At 42.2% G+C, this 13,611-nt stretch overlaps 1 protein-coding gene across 6 annotated transcripts in view; it reads left to right on the top strand.

The window, feature by feature from the left end:
• Positions 1-13,611, top strand: part of LOC307028832 (protein diaphanous homolog 3-like) — a 218,784-nt gene that overhangs the window by 82,698 nt on the left and 122,475 nt on the right. For all 6 annotated transcript variants that reach the window (XM_079664177.1, XM_079664176.1, XM_079664175.1 and 3 more), the window contains 5 exons: positions 3,490-3,608; positions 4,031-4,095; positions 4,917-5,021; positions 6,643-6,978; positions 8,421-8,535. In XM_079664177.1, the coding sequence (XP_079520303.1) occupies positions 3,490-3,608; positions 4,031-4,095; positions 4,917-5,021; positions 6,643-6,978; positions 8,421-8,535 (740 nt within the window). The remainder of the gene's footprint in view (positions 1-3,489; positions 3,609-4,030; positions 4,096-4,916; positions 5,022-6,642; positions 6,979-8,420; positions 8,536-13,611) is intronic.

Below are 13,611 nucleotides of genomic sequence, written 5' to 3'. Positions count from 1 at the left end.
GTGCTGCCTAAGCTAGGCAGACCAGGCAGCAGCTCTCGGGTCTTCGCAGACCTGTGCCCACTCCCAGCAGGCACAGGGAACGCTCTAGCAGCCGCACTCAGCCGCCGGATTACAGGGGTGGTCTGCAGAGGTCTTAGCGGCCCACTCAACCGCCTCCCAATGACTTTCGTGCCCCAGGTCGCCCGCCTTCCAGGTGGCCTCGTGCCGCAGAGCCTTACCGGCGCCCCCCCAAGGGGCTCCAGGGGCCAGGGGGCTGGGCCCTGAAATCCCGGGGGCAGTCGTCGGCTGCTTTCCCAGCAGCAGCTCAGTTACTGGGCGGTCTGTACTTCCGGCCCTTGAGTGGTTTTCACCTTAACCCAGGGGTACGGACCGCAGCTCCGGCCCCTAGCCTTCGGCTGGGTCTAATTGACAGTCGTCAGCGATCCGGCAGGAGCCCTAGCTCTGGCCCAAGAGTTGTCTGTCCTTCTGTCCAAGGACGCAATCGAGCCAGTAAGACCCTCTGCTTAGCCCAGGGGGTTCTACTCTGCGTACTTTCTCGTGAGCAAGGAAGTCGGATGGATTTCGCCCGATCTTGGACTTCAGAGGAATCAACAGATTCCTGAAGGTGCTGCCATTCTATATCCTGACCACTGCACATGCACAAGTGGAGTTGTTGTCAACCGTGGACTTGAGGGATGCCTACTTCCACGTGGGCCGGGCAAGATGGTGCCTTATATTCAGTTCCTCCGGCCCTTGGGCAGACTGGCAGCTGCCTCGGCCGCTGGTCCCTTAGGCCCGCTGTTGTTGCGCCCCATGCAGATGTGGCTAAACAGCCTTCACTTGGACGCCAAGTGGCACAGGCACAGGAAAGTCAGGGTCAGCGGTCTGCCCAGGAGGGTGCGCACCAGGTCAACGTGCTAGAGCTTCGGGCTGTGCAGCTTGCACTCACGCACTTTCTACCCCAACTGGGGGGCAAGAATGTGCGTGTTCCTTGGGGACAGCATGTACGTTGTTGCTTAGACAACAGTCCTTTCTAGATAGTGGACGTTCTCACTCCACTCTGAATTTATGTGGCTACTATTCCTGCCCGACATGTTCGGGTCGACGGCGCCACGGCGGGGTGCCACAGGTTGGTGTCCCTCTTTATGAGAGGGGCTTTACGGCAGCGTCCCCCTAGCACCCCGAGGGCTCCGGCTTGGGACCTGCCCCTGCTGCCGGATGCCCTATCATCTCCTCCCTTCGAGCCCCTGGCGGTGGTAGGGGTTAGGTGGCTGCCCACAAAGGCAGCATTTCTGCTTGCCATAGCCTCAGGGAAGAGAGTCGGGGAGTTGCATGTCCTCTCCATAAACGATACATGCCCGAGGGGGGACTCTCAGGCGTTGCCCTTTGGGCAAATGTGGCATTCCTGCCTGGGATCCTTCCACAAACCCACTTCAATCCGCCTGCCCAGCTGACACGCTTTGACATTCAGGAGTACGGCACGTCGAAGTTGCTTTGCCCTGGTGGTGCCCTGGGGGTATATCAAGGCTACTGCCTGTATACGGCAGTAGGAGCAACTCTTGATGCACTAAAGGAGGTTATGCCCTCTAACCAGTGGCTCTCCCACTGGGTTGTCGATACCATCTCACAGGCTTACGTGGCCAGTGGCCGCCCCCCACCATCGGGCTGAGATGCCACTCTACATCTCAACATATTGGGCTGCCCTGAGGGTGGTAACCCTGGAGACCATCTGCGCCGCGGCGTCGTGGGCGTCTTCTGGCACATTCTCCAGTTGTCATCAGGTCAATGTCGCCACTCCCCATTCTTTGGGCGTGGTCCTTTTGCCGAGCTCCGCTGCTTCCAGTGGTGAGAAAGGGCTTGGATTCTTCATGACATTGTTGGTATAAGTCATCCAGTGCTTAAAGCACCGCCTCTGGCGGTCAGTAGGGACAAAATAGAACGATAGTTACGGCTGTAACTACGGTTCTATGAGTCCCGGATGACCGCCAGAGTTTCCTGTCACTCAGAATTCTTGTGTGCTCACAAGAAGATTCTGGGAACAGATCCTCTGACGACACCGGCTGATATAGCCGGTGTCACGTGGGTCACAGGTGACTTTGTTGTTATTGGTACTCGAGCTGCGCATGCACGCGATGGACATATCCAGTGCTTAAAGCACCGCCTCTGGCGGTCAGTAGGGGCTCATAGAAACGTAGTTACAGCCGTAACTATCGTTTTTGTAGCTAAAAGCAGCTACCATTCAGCTAATAAAATATTCAGCTTTTTCTGCATTTTCAGCTAAATTCAGCAACACATTTTCACAGTTTACAACATTCACACACATTTTCTGCTGGAAATGCATTTTCTAGTTCCATTTGATTGTCAATATTTTCATCTTTGTTCAGACAGGGATTATATGGTTCAGCTCAAAGTCATAGGAATGGAATTCAAACATTCAGATCCCTCTTATTTTAAAACAAGGTGGTTTATAAGTTTCAAAGTATTAGTTATTCATTCTGTGTAGAAGGGATTCATACACTCAGAGGCAATGTACTGTAGTAAGATAATGAGCAGATGAAACCTCCTTTCCCTCTAACTTGGAAGAGCACTGCGGCTCCCAGCCTTGCATGTCATCTGTTGCATTATTATATCTTCTCTCTCTAACTGTGGCATGCCTTGGGTTATTCTGTGATCAACGCATTCGACAGAGCCATTTCAAACTATTTACCTGCATATATCGAGCACCTGGTTATACGTTGGTGTTGTTCCCATTGTTCAGCACCATCAAAACAGTGTTTGTAGTAAGATACACGTTTAGTAGTTGTTTGGCGCCATATTATGACATAATCAAGAGAGTTAGACTTTTTTTAAAAATAATTTATGAACGTTAACATTCTGAAATAGAAAACCAATGGAGTGCATACTGTGTATCTGTTTACTCGGAACACAACCTGTTTTCCTATTCCATCCTTTTTACACCCCTTTCATTTTTAATTTGTTAAAAGTTTCTCAATTTTTTTGCTAGTCATTTTCCTTTCCATTTATCATGTTGTCATATATTTCCTAATAGCTGGGGAGTGGTGGGAATTGGGGATTTGGTTTTACAGAAAGGTGTGTGACAATTCTGGATACTCATGATTCTTGTGTCAACAGCGCTAATGATGTTGTTTAGCATGTAAAATCAATTGTGTCAGATGGTTTCAAATTGCACCTGTTATATGAACATCAGGCTATGAATTGACTCACCGATGCACCATGATGGTAAGAGGTTCTGACTTGGAGCCTCCTGTTATTTTTTAATCTCTGATAGCTGTTCTGCAACACCTGATTAGTTTCACAACATTTCCCACACCTTTTCACTTGCCATACTTAACTGCACTTCACTTCCTCTCCCACCCATAACTGCTCAAATAACAGTAAATGTATGTGAAATACAATGTATTGAAAATAATGAAATAAAGTGATTTTTTTTCATTCTGTGTTTTTCTCATTGTCTCTCTTCACTCTCATCTCTCTTATCCTGACCCTCAGGCCCCAGTACTTTAAGATCATTGAGGAGTGTGTGTCTCAGGTTGTGCTCCACCGCAGTGGCACTGACCCCGACTTCGGCTACCGCAAGCGCCTCGATGTGGACTTCGGTCACCTCTTAGGTAAGTCCCAAACTTGTGCCAGTCTCTTTACATAACGTGTATTTCATTTCATTTTATTTAGTGATATAGGAGTTACAAGACGAGTGTATAAAAGTAAAGTGTCACATATAGACAAATATCAAATTACAAGATATACATGGAGACAAAAAAAGAAAAGAAAAACATTTTGTGTGTTTGTCTCTGTGTGCGTTTGATGTATTAGACAAAAAGATAGTAATAAATTACAACATTATAATTCAAATGATATGAGTAACAATATAATCGTCATGTATCCTGGGGGGGTGGGGGCATGTAAATAGTAGCATGACCTTAAAGAAGTAGAAAGGGGTGGTGGCTGAATGAGGATTATGAATTAAATGTATCAAACATAACAGGTATTTCAAAACAACATACACATTTTAATTTCATTTTTGTGTTTTCAGATGTGTGTGTAGATAAAGCTCGATCTGATGAGTACGAACAAAGAGCTTCAGAACTGGCACAGAAGGCAAGTCTTTACAAAGAAAACCACTTAGATTTTGAACCCACTACACTACACCACCTGGCCAAAACAAAGCCCAATTAGGCCTGCACATATTTACTCTAATTTGTTTTTAAAAAACAGCATCTGTTTTTACTGTGAAGTAAAGGTGACCATGGCAACCTTGTGTTATAAGCTGCTGCATACTGTACACTTCTAGTCATCTCTTAGCAGAACATGAGTTTTAATTGCTATCTGATTCCTTTCTAAAAACCAGAAAAGTGAGCATTACAGAATAAGACACAATACTGGAAAATAATAAACACTGACTTATGATCTTAACATTTAAAAATGCAGGAAACCAAACACTCTTGAAATGCAAGTTAAACTGTTTTTGTTTTCAGCCAAAAGATTTGCTCTAGATTTTTCAGTTATATAACACTTTGTAGCAGAACCTGTACTTCCCCTATCAATGTAGCAAACAAACCTTTTCCTTTTTTCATTTTAGTCAGACAAAAACATGCCTGTGAGGTCAAATGGATTGGCTGCTGTGATTAATTGAAGTCTGGGAAGAAGCAGGTTATAGATCCTGATTAGAAGGATGAGCTCACTGATTGGCATGTTTGTATGGTACTTCAAAAGGTTTCTATAAATGAACGAGTAATAGACAAAAGATTGAATTTCAATCCGTAAATGAAGTTAATCAAGGTAACAGGAATGTCGATTATATAAAACAAGTACATCCTTTAATTTAAACACTTTTAATGAGTACTGCTTATGTTAATTCCGAGTTTCATTAATATCAGCTCCTTCGTGTGACTTATCTGGATATCTGTTTCTCTTTTCAGTTTGACGAGGAGTTTCTAAGCAGACAGGAGTCACAAGCTCAGCTGGTTCAGTGTAATGATAAAATAGCTGCACTCCAAGCGGAGTTGCTGGCCTTCCGCTCTCAGGTAAATTACCTATTATATCTTTTCAATGTCATTCTTTCATTTCAAATCCCCCTTAAATCTACTATAGAATTGCAATTAAACTTTCTTTTCTTACTTTCCTTTATGAGATGTTCTTGTTATTTTGGGGTTTGTGGTGGGGGCGGTTGTTTTATCCACTGGAGCCTGCAGTTTGAGTTGACATGAAGGCTCTACGGGCCCGTCGAAACTAAGTCTAATGAGAATACTGACCAGTCCTCGATGTTGGCTATTTCTGATTCTCTGATCTTTATCCCATAAGGGGAAATTGTTCTAAAAGCAATTTATTCTGACAACTCCCTTCAACCTCACTACTGGGCCTCTCTCCTACCCGCCAACACCCCAGAGAGTTGCTCCTACGCCCTGGCACTGCAAGATAACTCCACGCTTTGAGAGAACTTCCTTTTTATTTTCCTGATAATTTTTCAATTTCAGTGAGCAAACACAGAATGAATACTCAAATAGCACCTCCGTACAATATATGAGGGGTACATCTAGCCAATGCACACACACACACACACACACACACACACACACACACACACACACACACACACACACACACACACACACACACACACACACACACACACACACACACAGAGTGTGTCTTGCTGTTTTTGTCTGTCATTGTCAGTCTTACTCTCACCAGCACACACACTCACACACTTGTGAATTCAGAAAAGGAGTTCTTCCCTCTAGAGGCGGTGTCAGAGTAATGGCCCAGGGCTGACCTTTAGTGTGCGTCTTTAATCTAAAACTGGTGCATGGATCAATAAGCCATTTGCTCCCTATGATACAATTTACGAAACTTTGTAGCCCCGGTTATAACATTTGATTTTCTGGCTTTGGGAAAAAAACAAATCATGGTGGGTAAGTTCTGGACAGAGTCTGGATGGTTTACGTGCGTTTGGCCTGTGCTGGATGGTTGAGAGAACACGCCTCTGTTATCCGTACCACAGTGGTGTTAGCGAGGACACTTTACTGTGCTGTTGTAGTTTCTAGTTAGTCTGCTTCCATTTTTTTCTCCCCAGTTTCAATCTTATTCCCTGTTTTTACCCCGCACTGTGGATTCACCTTTTATTTTATTGATCTGGGGAAGGGTTTCTTGAGCACTGCTCCACACTGCAGAAAAATCCATGGTAACCACCACAAATATTTTGTAATGAAATAATATGAGCAGGAATCAATAAAAAGAAAATCTTTCTATGAGGCCAGCAAATTAAAATTGACCTTCCAACTAATTAAAAAACTATATTCAAGCCTATTTAGCTTTGTAAATGCTGTGAAAATATTTATCCAATATGTTCAGTTACACTGGAGGTGATACTGCAGTCCACATCACCAAACCATCGTGTTATATCGACATGTTATTTATTTATGTGGAAATGTATTTACAATTTACATACATATCGAATGTATCAAAAGAGAAAACATGGTTTTTCACATATTACCAGTGCAACAGTAGTTTTAATAGTTTTAGATTTGGAGTTTGTCAGTGGAGTTTCTGGAGCAGTATATTATATATATTATCTCAGCGTCACGCCTTGAGTAAAATGAGCATATATTTGGTGTTTATGTTCCCACATACTTTCTCTTCCTTTAGTTTGGGGCTGTACCGGTGGGTCTGTCCCCCCCCCATGTTGGACAAGCATCCTCTTCCTCAGCCCTTCAGTCTGGGGCTCCGTCGCCTTCTCCAGCATCTGGGGCACCACATCCCCCTCCTCCTCCTCCTCCTCCTCCTCCTCCGCCTCCTTTACCTGGATGCCCTCCCCCACCTCCCCCACCTGGAATGCCTCCTCCATTTGGTGCCCCCCCTCCACCCCCTCTAGGGTTTGGGGGTGGTCTAGGCTCCCCCACTCACCGTGCGCTGCCTTATGGCCTCAGGCCTAAGAAGGATTTCAAGCCTGAGACCTCCATGAAGCGCCTCAACTGGTCTAAGGTAACACTGCAGGCTGCTTTTAATATTTAACCACCCCTATTTTTATACAATGCAGTCTGTTACGCCACAAACTAAAGCCTCAAATACTTTGGAGTCATTGTATTTATCAGAAGATTCATGATGCTGGAGGAGAATAGTATCAAAAACAAAGTGAAAGAGAAATGTAATGTTTTTAAGAAAAAATGTATTAAAGAAAAGCTGACAAAAATAGGATTATTGGGTATGTTCTTCAAAAGGCACCCAAAATGAAATCTTAAAATATTTAATTTGATTAGATTTTTCTAATCTTTCTTAACCTAGATGAAATTAGAGCTACAACATTTAGCCATTTTAACCTCTCAGCCTTCCAAATATGGACACTTCCTGCACTTTGCTGCTTTACATCATACATTTTGACCCAAATCAACACTTCACTAAAAAAGTAAAGAAAAATAACTCTCAGATGTTTTATTTATCCGTAGGATATTTTATCATATCGGACTCCAGTACATTTAGGACATGTGTTTTCTAACTTAACACCGGCGTTACAGATATCTATTATGAGTGGTTTTCAGTGTAATGAGAGATATTACAGACTGTGCTGAATTATGCTTAATAAAAGGTTTTCAACAAGAAACAGATAATTTAGGCCAGATATTTATAGGGGCCCTTTTCTCTGCTCTTTGTTCCTTTGTTACTGATTTTCTTTGGCAGAGCCTGAACAGTACAGATGTTTTTCTAAGAACTAAATAACAAGTTTCTTCCTCGCTGCCAAGAAAGTGATAATTGAAAATAACAGATGATCAGATGCTGTTTTCAGAGCAGCCTTAGTGCTACCTCTACAGATGTTGTTCTCTGCAGTGCAATATTAGTTCACATCACTAGTGATATAACATTGTGATTTGATTAATAATTAAATATCAGATGTACAGGTGTTCGGCAAATTAAACCATATGCTTGTAATTTCAAAGTGACATGAAAATGACCTGTGCTATGGCACAGCTGTATGAGACCCCCACATATGTTTAGGTTTGAGACAATGCTGTTCAGAAACTTCTTAAGTAGACTTCAAACTTTCAACTTTATTTGGAGCTCAGCAAGTTTTGGAGAGGAGTAACTATCATTTATGATGAAAGACCAGTGACAAAACTGCTTTTGGCACAAAACTCAATTATTCAAACTTTAATACCATCTTATCTTGACTATTGCCCAGCAGTAAAAGTTTTGGCGACACTTATGTACTGCTTTTAGTTTTAACCACATTTTAGGGATTATTAAATTGTCAGGAGCTTCTCTGTACTGTATGTATATATGGCCTATATCTTTAAAATGTACCCAGTATCTGTTTCAAATTATGGATTTCCATTATATTCACTTTTACTGCTGTAGACTGTATATTCTGAAATACTTTTAGTATCCACAAGTTACTCAATGATCTGAACCGTGTGGGTGTTTGTTTTCAGATTCGTCCCCAGGAAATGTCAGAGAGCTGTTTCTGGGTGCGGGCTGATGAAAACCAATATGCGAAACCAGAATTACTCTGCAGAGTTGCTCTCACTTTTGGTTCACAAAGAACAGGTCAGTCTTCATTTATTAAATGTCCCTCTGTCTGACTGCTGCTCTTGTATTTTGATTTGGTTTTGTGTTTTAACTTATAATTGCAACACATTTCTAAAGCAAAGAGCGAAGAACTTTACTTTTACAGAAACCGATGAGGACATTTCCAAATCCTTTTTTCCCCTACATATTTGTGTGACTCTACTCGGCACCTCCTCTTTTCTCTCCTCTTCACTTTCTCTTCTGTATAACTCTGACAAACTTTCCGGGTCAAATGTGTTGCTATGAAAGAAAATGGCAGGGTTTCTCATTTGAGATGTAATGGTAAAACAAGGAAGACAATATGAGAGCAATGTGGAATTGCATGACAGAGATACAGGCAAGTCTGTGAGAGTGTTTAGCTACCCTCAAGAACACCGTGTTTATTTAATATCCCTTTGAGTGAATGGATCGTGAGTTATGCTTGGCAGAAGTCATCACTTACTTGGTATATTTGGAGTTGGTCCAATTTCAGTGAGGTTAGTGTAAGTGGAGGTCTTATTAAGTTAAATTAAAGGCTGCATTAATTGGAAAGAAGCCTTGGCTAATAACGTCCCTGATGTGTTATTTACATTTTCCGGTGGGACAGATTAAACAAAAACATTATTAAAAGTATCACTGCATTATCTCAATATCAATGTTGTATTTTACTAGTATTTAAAACTATGCGCTGGAAAGTACAACTCATGAATTCATTGAGTAATATTGAGGCAGTTAAACATATGAAATATGAATGTTCTATGCTTTTATCTCTGAATATAGTTTTTCATCTCTGGCAAATGAACTCAAACAGGTCATGCTTTAACTTTTTTGCCGCTTCATACAATGGGAACATTTGCACAGTATGAATGTTTCCATGATTTATGAGTGTTTCTCACTAATAACCTACAGTCTGGGTTGGCCCACCACAGTTTCACAAAGAACTATTCTACACATCTCAGTGGGTGGGGTCTGCATCCGTCCGGGGATACAATCAGCGGGTTAGAGACGGGCGCTTTGTGCGGGAGGATTCTCTCCCTGGTGAGCATTTTTGCACGCTGTGGTGCGCTGACAGTGAGCTTTATAGCAGCCCTCCCCCGGACTTCCCAGCTTCCCTAGAGCTAGACATATTGCTTGCTGCCCTCTCTCACTGCGTAGGAGAGGCGGCAGAACCCATAGTATAACTGTCAACCAGGTTAGAATGTTCAAAGGGTCTGGGGCGAGGTCTGAGACCCACTCGCCTGCTTTGTAGCTGTTACTTTTTCTGCCATATCGTTAATCATCACCATTCATATCCAAACAACCAATGGGTACATAAGTTAATGTTAGCTAGATCATGACATTTATTTATCAACCTTTTCATATTGGAGTATACAGTATATTGCAGGCAAAAATGTGCAATGTCAGTTTTTGCCACAATATCAAGCAATCCTAGTGGTAATACGTTTATGTGGAGAAGTGTTCAAATCAAATCAAGTTTTATTTATACAGTATAGCACATTTATAAACGATTTTTGGTTGAGCCAAAGTGATGTACATATAATAAAAATAACCTACAGTAGAGACACTTTACAGCAAATACAACAGCACAGACTGTTCAGAATATCAGTATGAGAAAAACGACACCCTCTATCCTTAGACCCTCACATCGTACAACGAAAAGCTTCCAGAGAAAAAGTGTTGAACAACAGTAGTGACATAACAGCCTACTCTATCTGAATAGACTGCATATGTGTGTCTCACATCTCAGGTCTGACATCCCCCTTCTTAGCAGTTTAAGTTATCCCTCTTACATTTTAGTTGGCTATATCCCTGGTGGTATTGCTCCATGATAAGACACCATACAGTTACATTCTCACACATTAGTATTTCTGGCGAGATGTGTAATACTCATGTACAAGGTTCTTGGAATGATTAAAGCTCCAGCAGGAGGTAGCATGAGATGTTATCAGTCTTGTCCTCTTCCGTGCGGGATCTATTAGTCCCTTCTCTGATGATTTATTCACATGTCTTGTGTTTTCTTCCTTGTCTTGTCACTGACTCGGCTTACTTATGCCAATTTGAATTATTCATCCAGGTGTTATCTACCTGTCACAACTCTATGCTGGTCCTCTCAAGGCGCCAAAGTCCCCCCCCCCCCCGCCCTCCCCCACACAAGCCAGTACACCCTTGTTTCCTACCGTCAAGGCGTTGAATAATGGAGGCAATCTAAATGGCAAACAGGTAGACAGTGAGACAGTCAAGCAGGCGTTCTCCGGAGAGGACAAAGGAAGGATGTCCGCCAGCAGAAGACTGTATTTCTCTGTAGGGGTAATGACCTAGATCCTGCATATGTTTTGCACACAGCATTTTGTTTTACAGTAATCATGAAATGCATCATCATAAAGAAAGAGTCACAGAAAAGCCCTTCTGTACAGGAGAATGCTAGCCGTCTAGTTTGTTATTGCTCATTGGTAATGCATTTTAGATTTGCACAGACAACACATGAAACATTTGTCTAAATCCAACTTTTTCTCAAGGTCTGAATCCATCCACGTAGTTTTGTTCCTCCCTGATCCCCCCCGTCCCAGAGGAGGCTGTACAGCAGCATTACTGCTTGCCTCAGCCTTTGAACCCGGTTGCTACTATTGCTGTGTGTGAGTGAGAGTGCATGTATGTATACGTGCATGTGGACTTGTCATCTTATTAACTCAGCCATGTAGCAACATGTTTCATCTCACTTAAGAGCAGAAGCATCTGGATCAGCATTAAACATTAAAAAGGACACGGTATGAAACAGCATTCACTCAGTCTCCCCTCTTAAATATTCATAAATATCCCTTGAAACCTCTGTATTCTTTCGTGATGTTTGTGCCTCACGCACAAGAGGATCCCTTCCTTCCTGTACACACCGGCTGAGTTTGGATGGGGATTTGTTGAACAGTTTATTTTGAAGCCATCACTGGTGCATTCTGTCAGGCTGCAAACTGATCAAGTGTTAATAAAAACACTGTGGTTTTATTTATTTTTGTTATTCAAAAAATGTTGAAAGAAACCTGGAACTCCACATTTAATTATAATTTATATTACTGCACTTGCAAACTAATATTTATTTGTTATTTGTTATTATCCATTTGGCTCCTCTGTTTATCTATTCAGAGTGGGATGCTGGTATTTGGACACTTTAACGCATCCCCTCAGTGAGCAAATTGCAATAAATGGTTGTTTTTACTTTGAGCAGCAGGTCAGACTGAACTAAATGTAATTAGACCACCAAGCTGAATAATATGACTTTATTTTCTGTGCTTGTCTCTCAAGTCCCTGCTCTTCAGCTTTATATTTTGATGCAAATGTGATGTCGTAATCAATACACTTCAATGGAACATTTCAATTAAGGACAAAACATTGAAACGCAGACTTTTTAATGTGTATCAGTTTGTGTGTTTTCAGTCAAATAGAGCAATTGCAGAGTTTCTTTAAGCACAGGAGAAGCAAAAGCCAATTTTGAGAGGAGGATACGTTTGCAACCTAGAATGGACTTTATAATGTCTGCTGGTGGATGTTGAATCATCATGTAAGCATTTGAACAGTTGCTTTTCATTTGGGTTTTAACTCTCATTCTCTTTGCTTGCCTTTTAGCTTTAACACTATAACACATCTCTTCCATACCAGGGGCCGTATTCACAAAGCATTTTATCTTACCGCTAGGAGTGCTCCTAACTCGCGCTAAAACATTTTACGTAGGAGTTTTTTCTTAAAAGTTATTCACAAAGCCGCTGAGACCTACTCATACTAAGGATAAATCACTAAGAGTGAACTAAGAGTGACGCGCCGTTGCTATGGATTACATCGATTCTCGTGCATGAGTTTAGAAGCGGTCAGTACGGTGATTGGTTGTTCAGAGCAGGCGGTCTCGGTGAAACTCATCCGCAACATCCCACAAACGAGCCCACTAAAACAAGGAAATAGCCTAGGCTAGAAATGTATTCCTATCAAATAGTTATGGACAGTGCAGTTAGCAGAATACACGCATGATGACAAGTTTGTGCACACCACGATAATGACGTTGTATATGCACGTTAAAGAGAGAGAGCAAACAATACAAATACGTAAATTGCATTAAATCAAGGGGGCAATTAAAAGCACCCTGCAAACTATTATCCAATGAGCATATTTCCAGCACTTTAACACTTTCAATAACAGCCCATACCGCCGTTTAAGTCCCCCTATCATGATGAATGAAAACAATCTGCGTGTTGATGGAATGTAATTTCTTTCTATTGACGAACACGTCCTCATCTTTTGATGGCGCAATTATTTGTATGTGCGTCCCGTCAATAGCACCGACCACACCGGGCATACCTGCAATTGCCATGAAGTTGGCTTTGATCCTGTGTAGTTGTTGATTGTCCAAAGGAAACCGGATAAACTGTTGGATGATATGTGGTCTAGAGAGCGCGTTGATGGTTTGGTTTATGGCACGGCTGACTGATGCTTGCGATATTCCTAAATCGTCGGCATTGCAAAGTTGCATTTTCCCTGTTGCTAAATATCGTAGTGTTGCCAAACATTTTATTTTTCCGGACCAATCGGGTTATTCCTGTTAGTCGGGGATGTTATTGCATCCCGCACTAATTCCACAACAAGTGTGATACCCTCACGATTTAGCCTATATCTCTTGATCAATTCACAGTCTTCCATTGTCTCCAAAACATTTCGTCTCGCAGCCATTTTCAGATTCTTTGTGAATAGGTCTTACTGAGTTAGGAGTCCTCTCGAGGACTTTTAAGCTCTCCTAAACTTAGCTGCTACTTTTAGGCCTAAAATACTTTGTGAATTGCTCTTAGTGAATACAATTAGGAGTCCTACATTTAAGACTGACACGCCCATTATGTTTAGGAGTTTCTCCTAAATTCGCCAGTTAGGAGCTACTTTTGGCCCTAAAATCCTTTGTGAATACGGCCCCAGGTGTCTTTTCGTTGGCAACCTATTTTGCATGGTTGTTCTAAAAACGTGTATCTTAATGATGTTTTTCCCAATGCTTTGAGGTGGAAAACAACTGATGGGCAAGATCAGTTCCTTTTTATTGACTTGGCTGAA

This window comes from Notothenia rossii (genome assembly GCF_949606895.1).
Source record: "Notothenia rossii genome assembly, chromosome: 2".
Taxonomy (NCBI): Eukaryota; Metazoa; Chordata; class Actinopteri; order Perciformes; family Nototheniidae; genus Notothenia; species Notothenia rossii.
The sequence above is the reverse complement of the archived record's forward strand: the minus strand, read 5'-3'. Positions and strand labels throughout refer to the sequence as shown.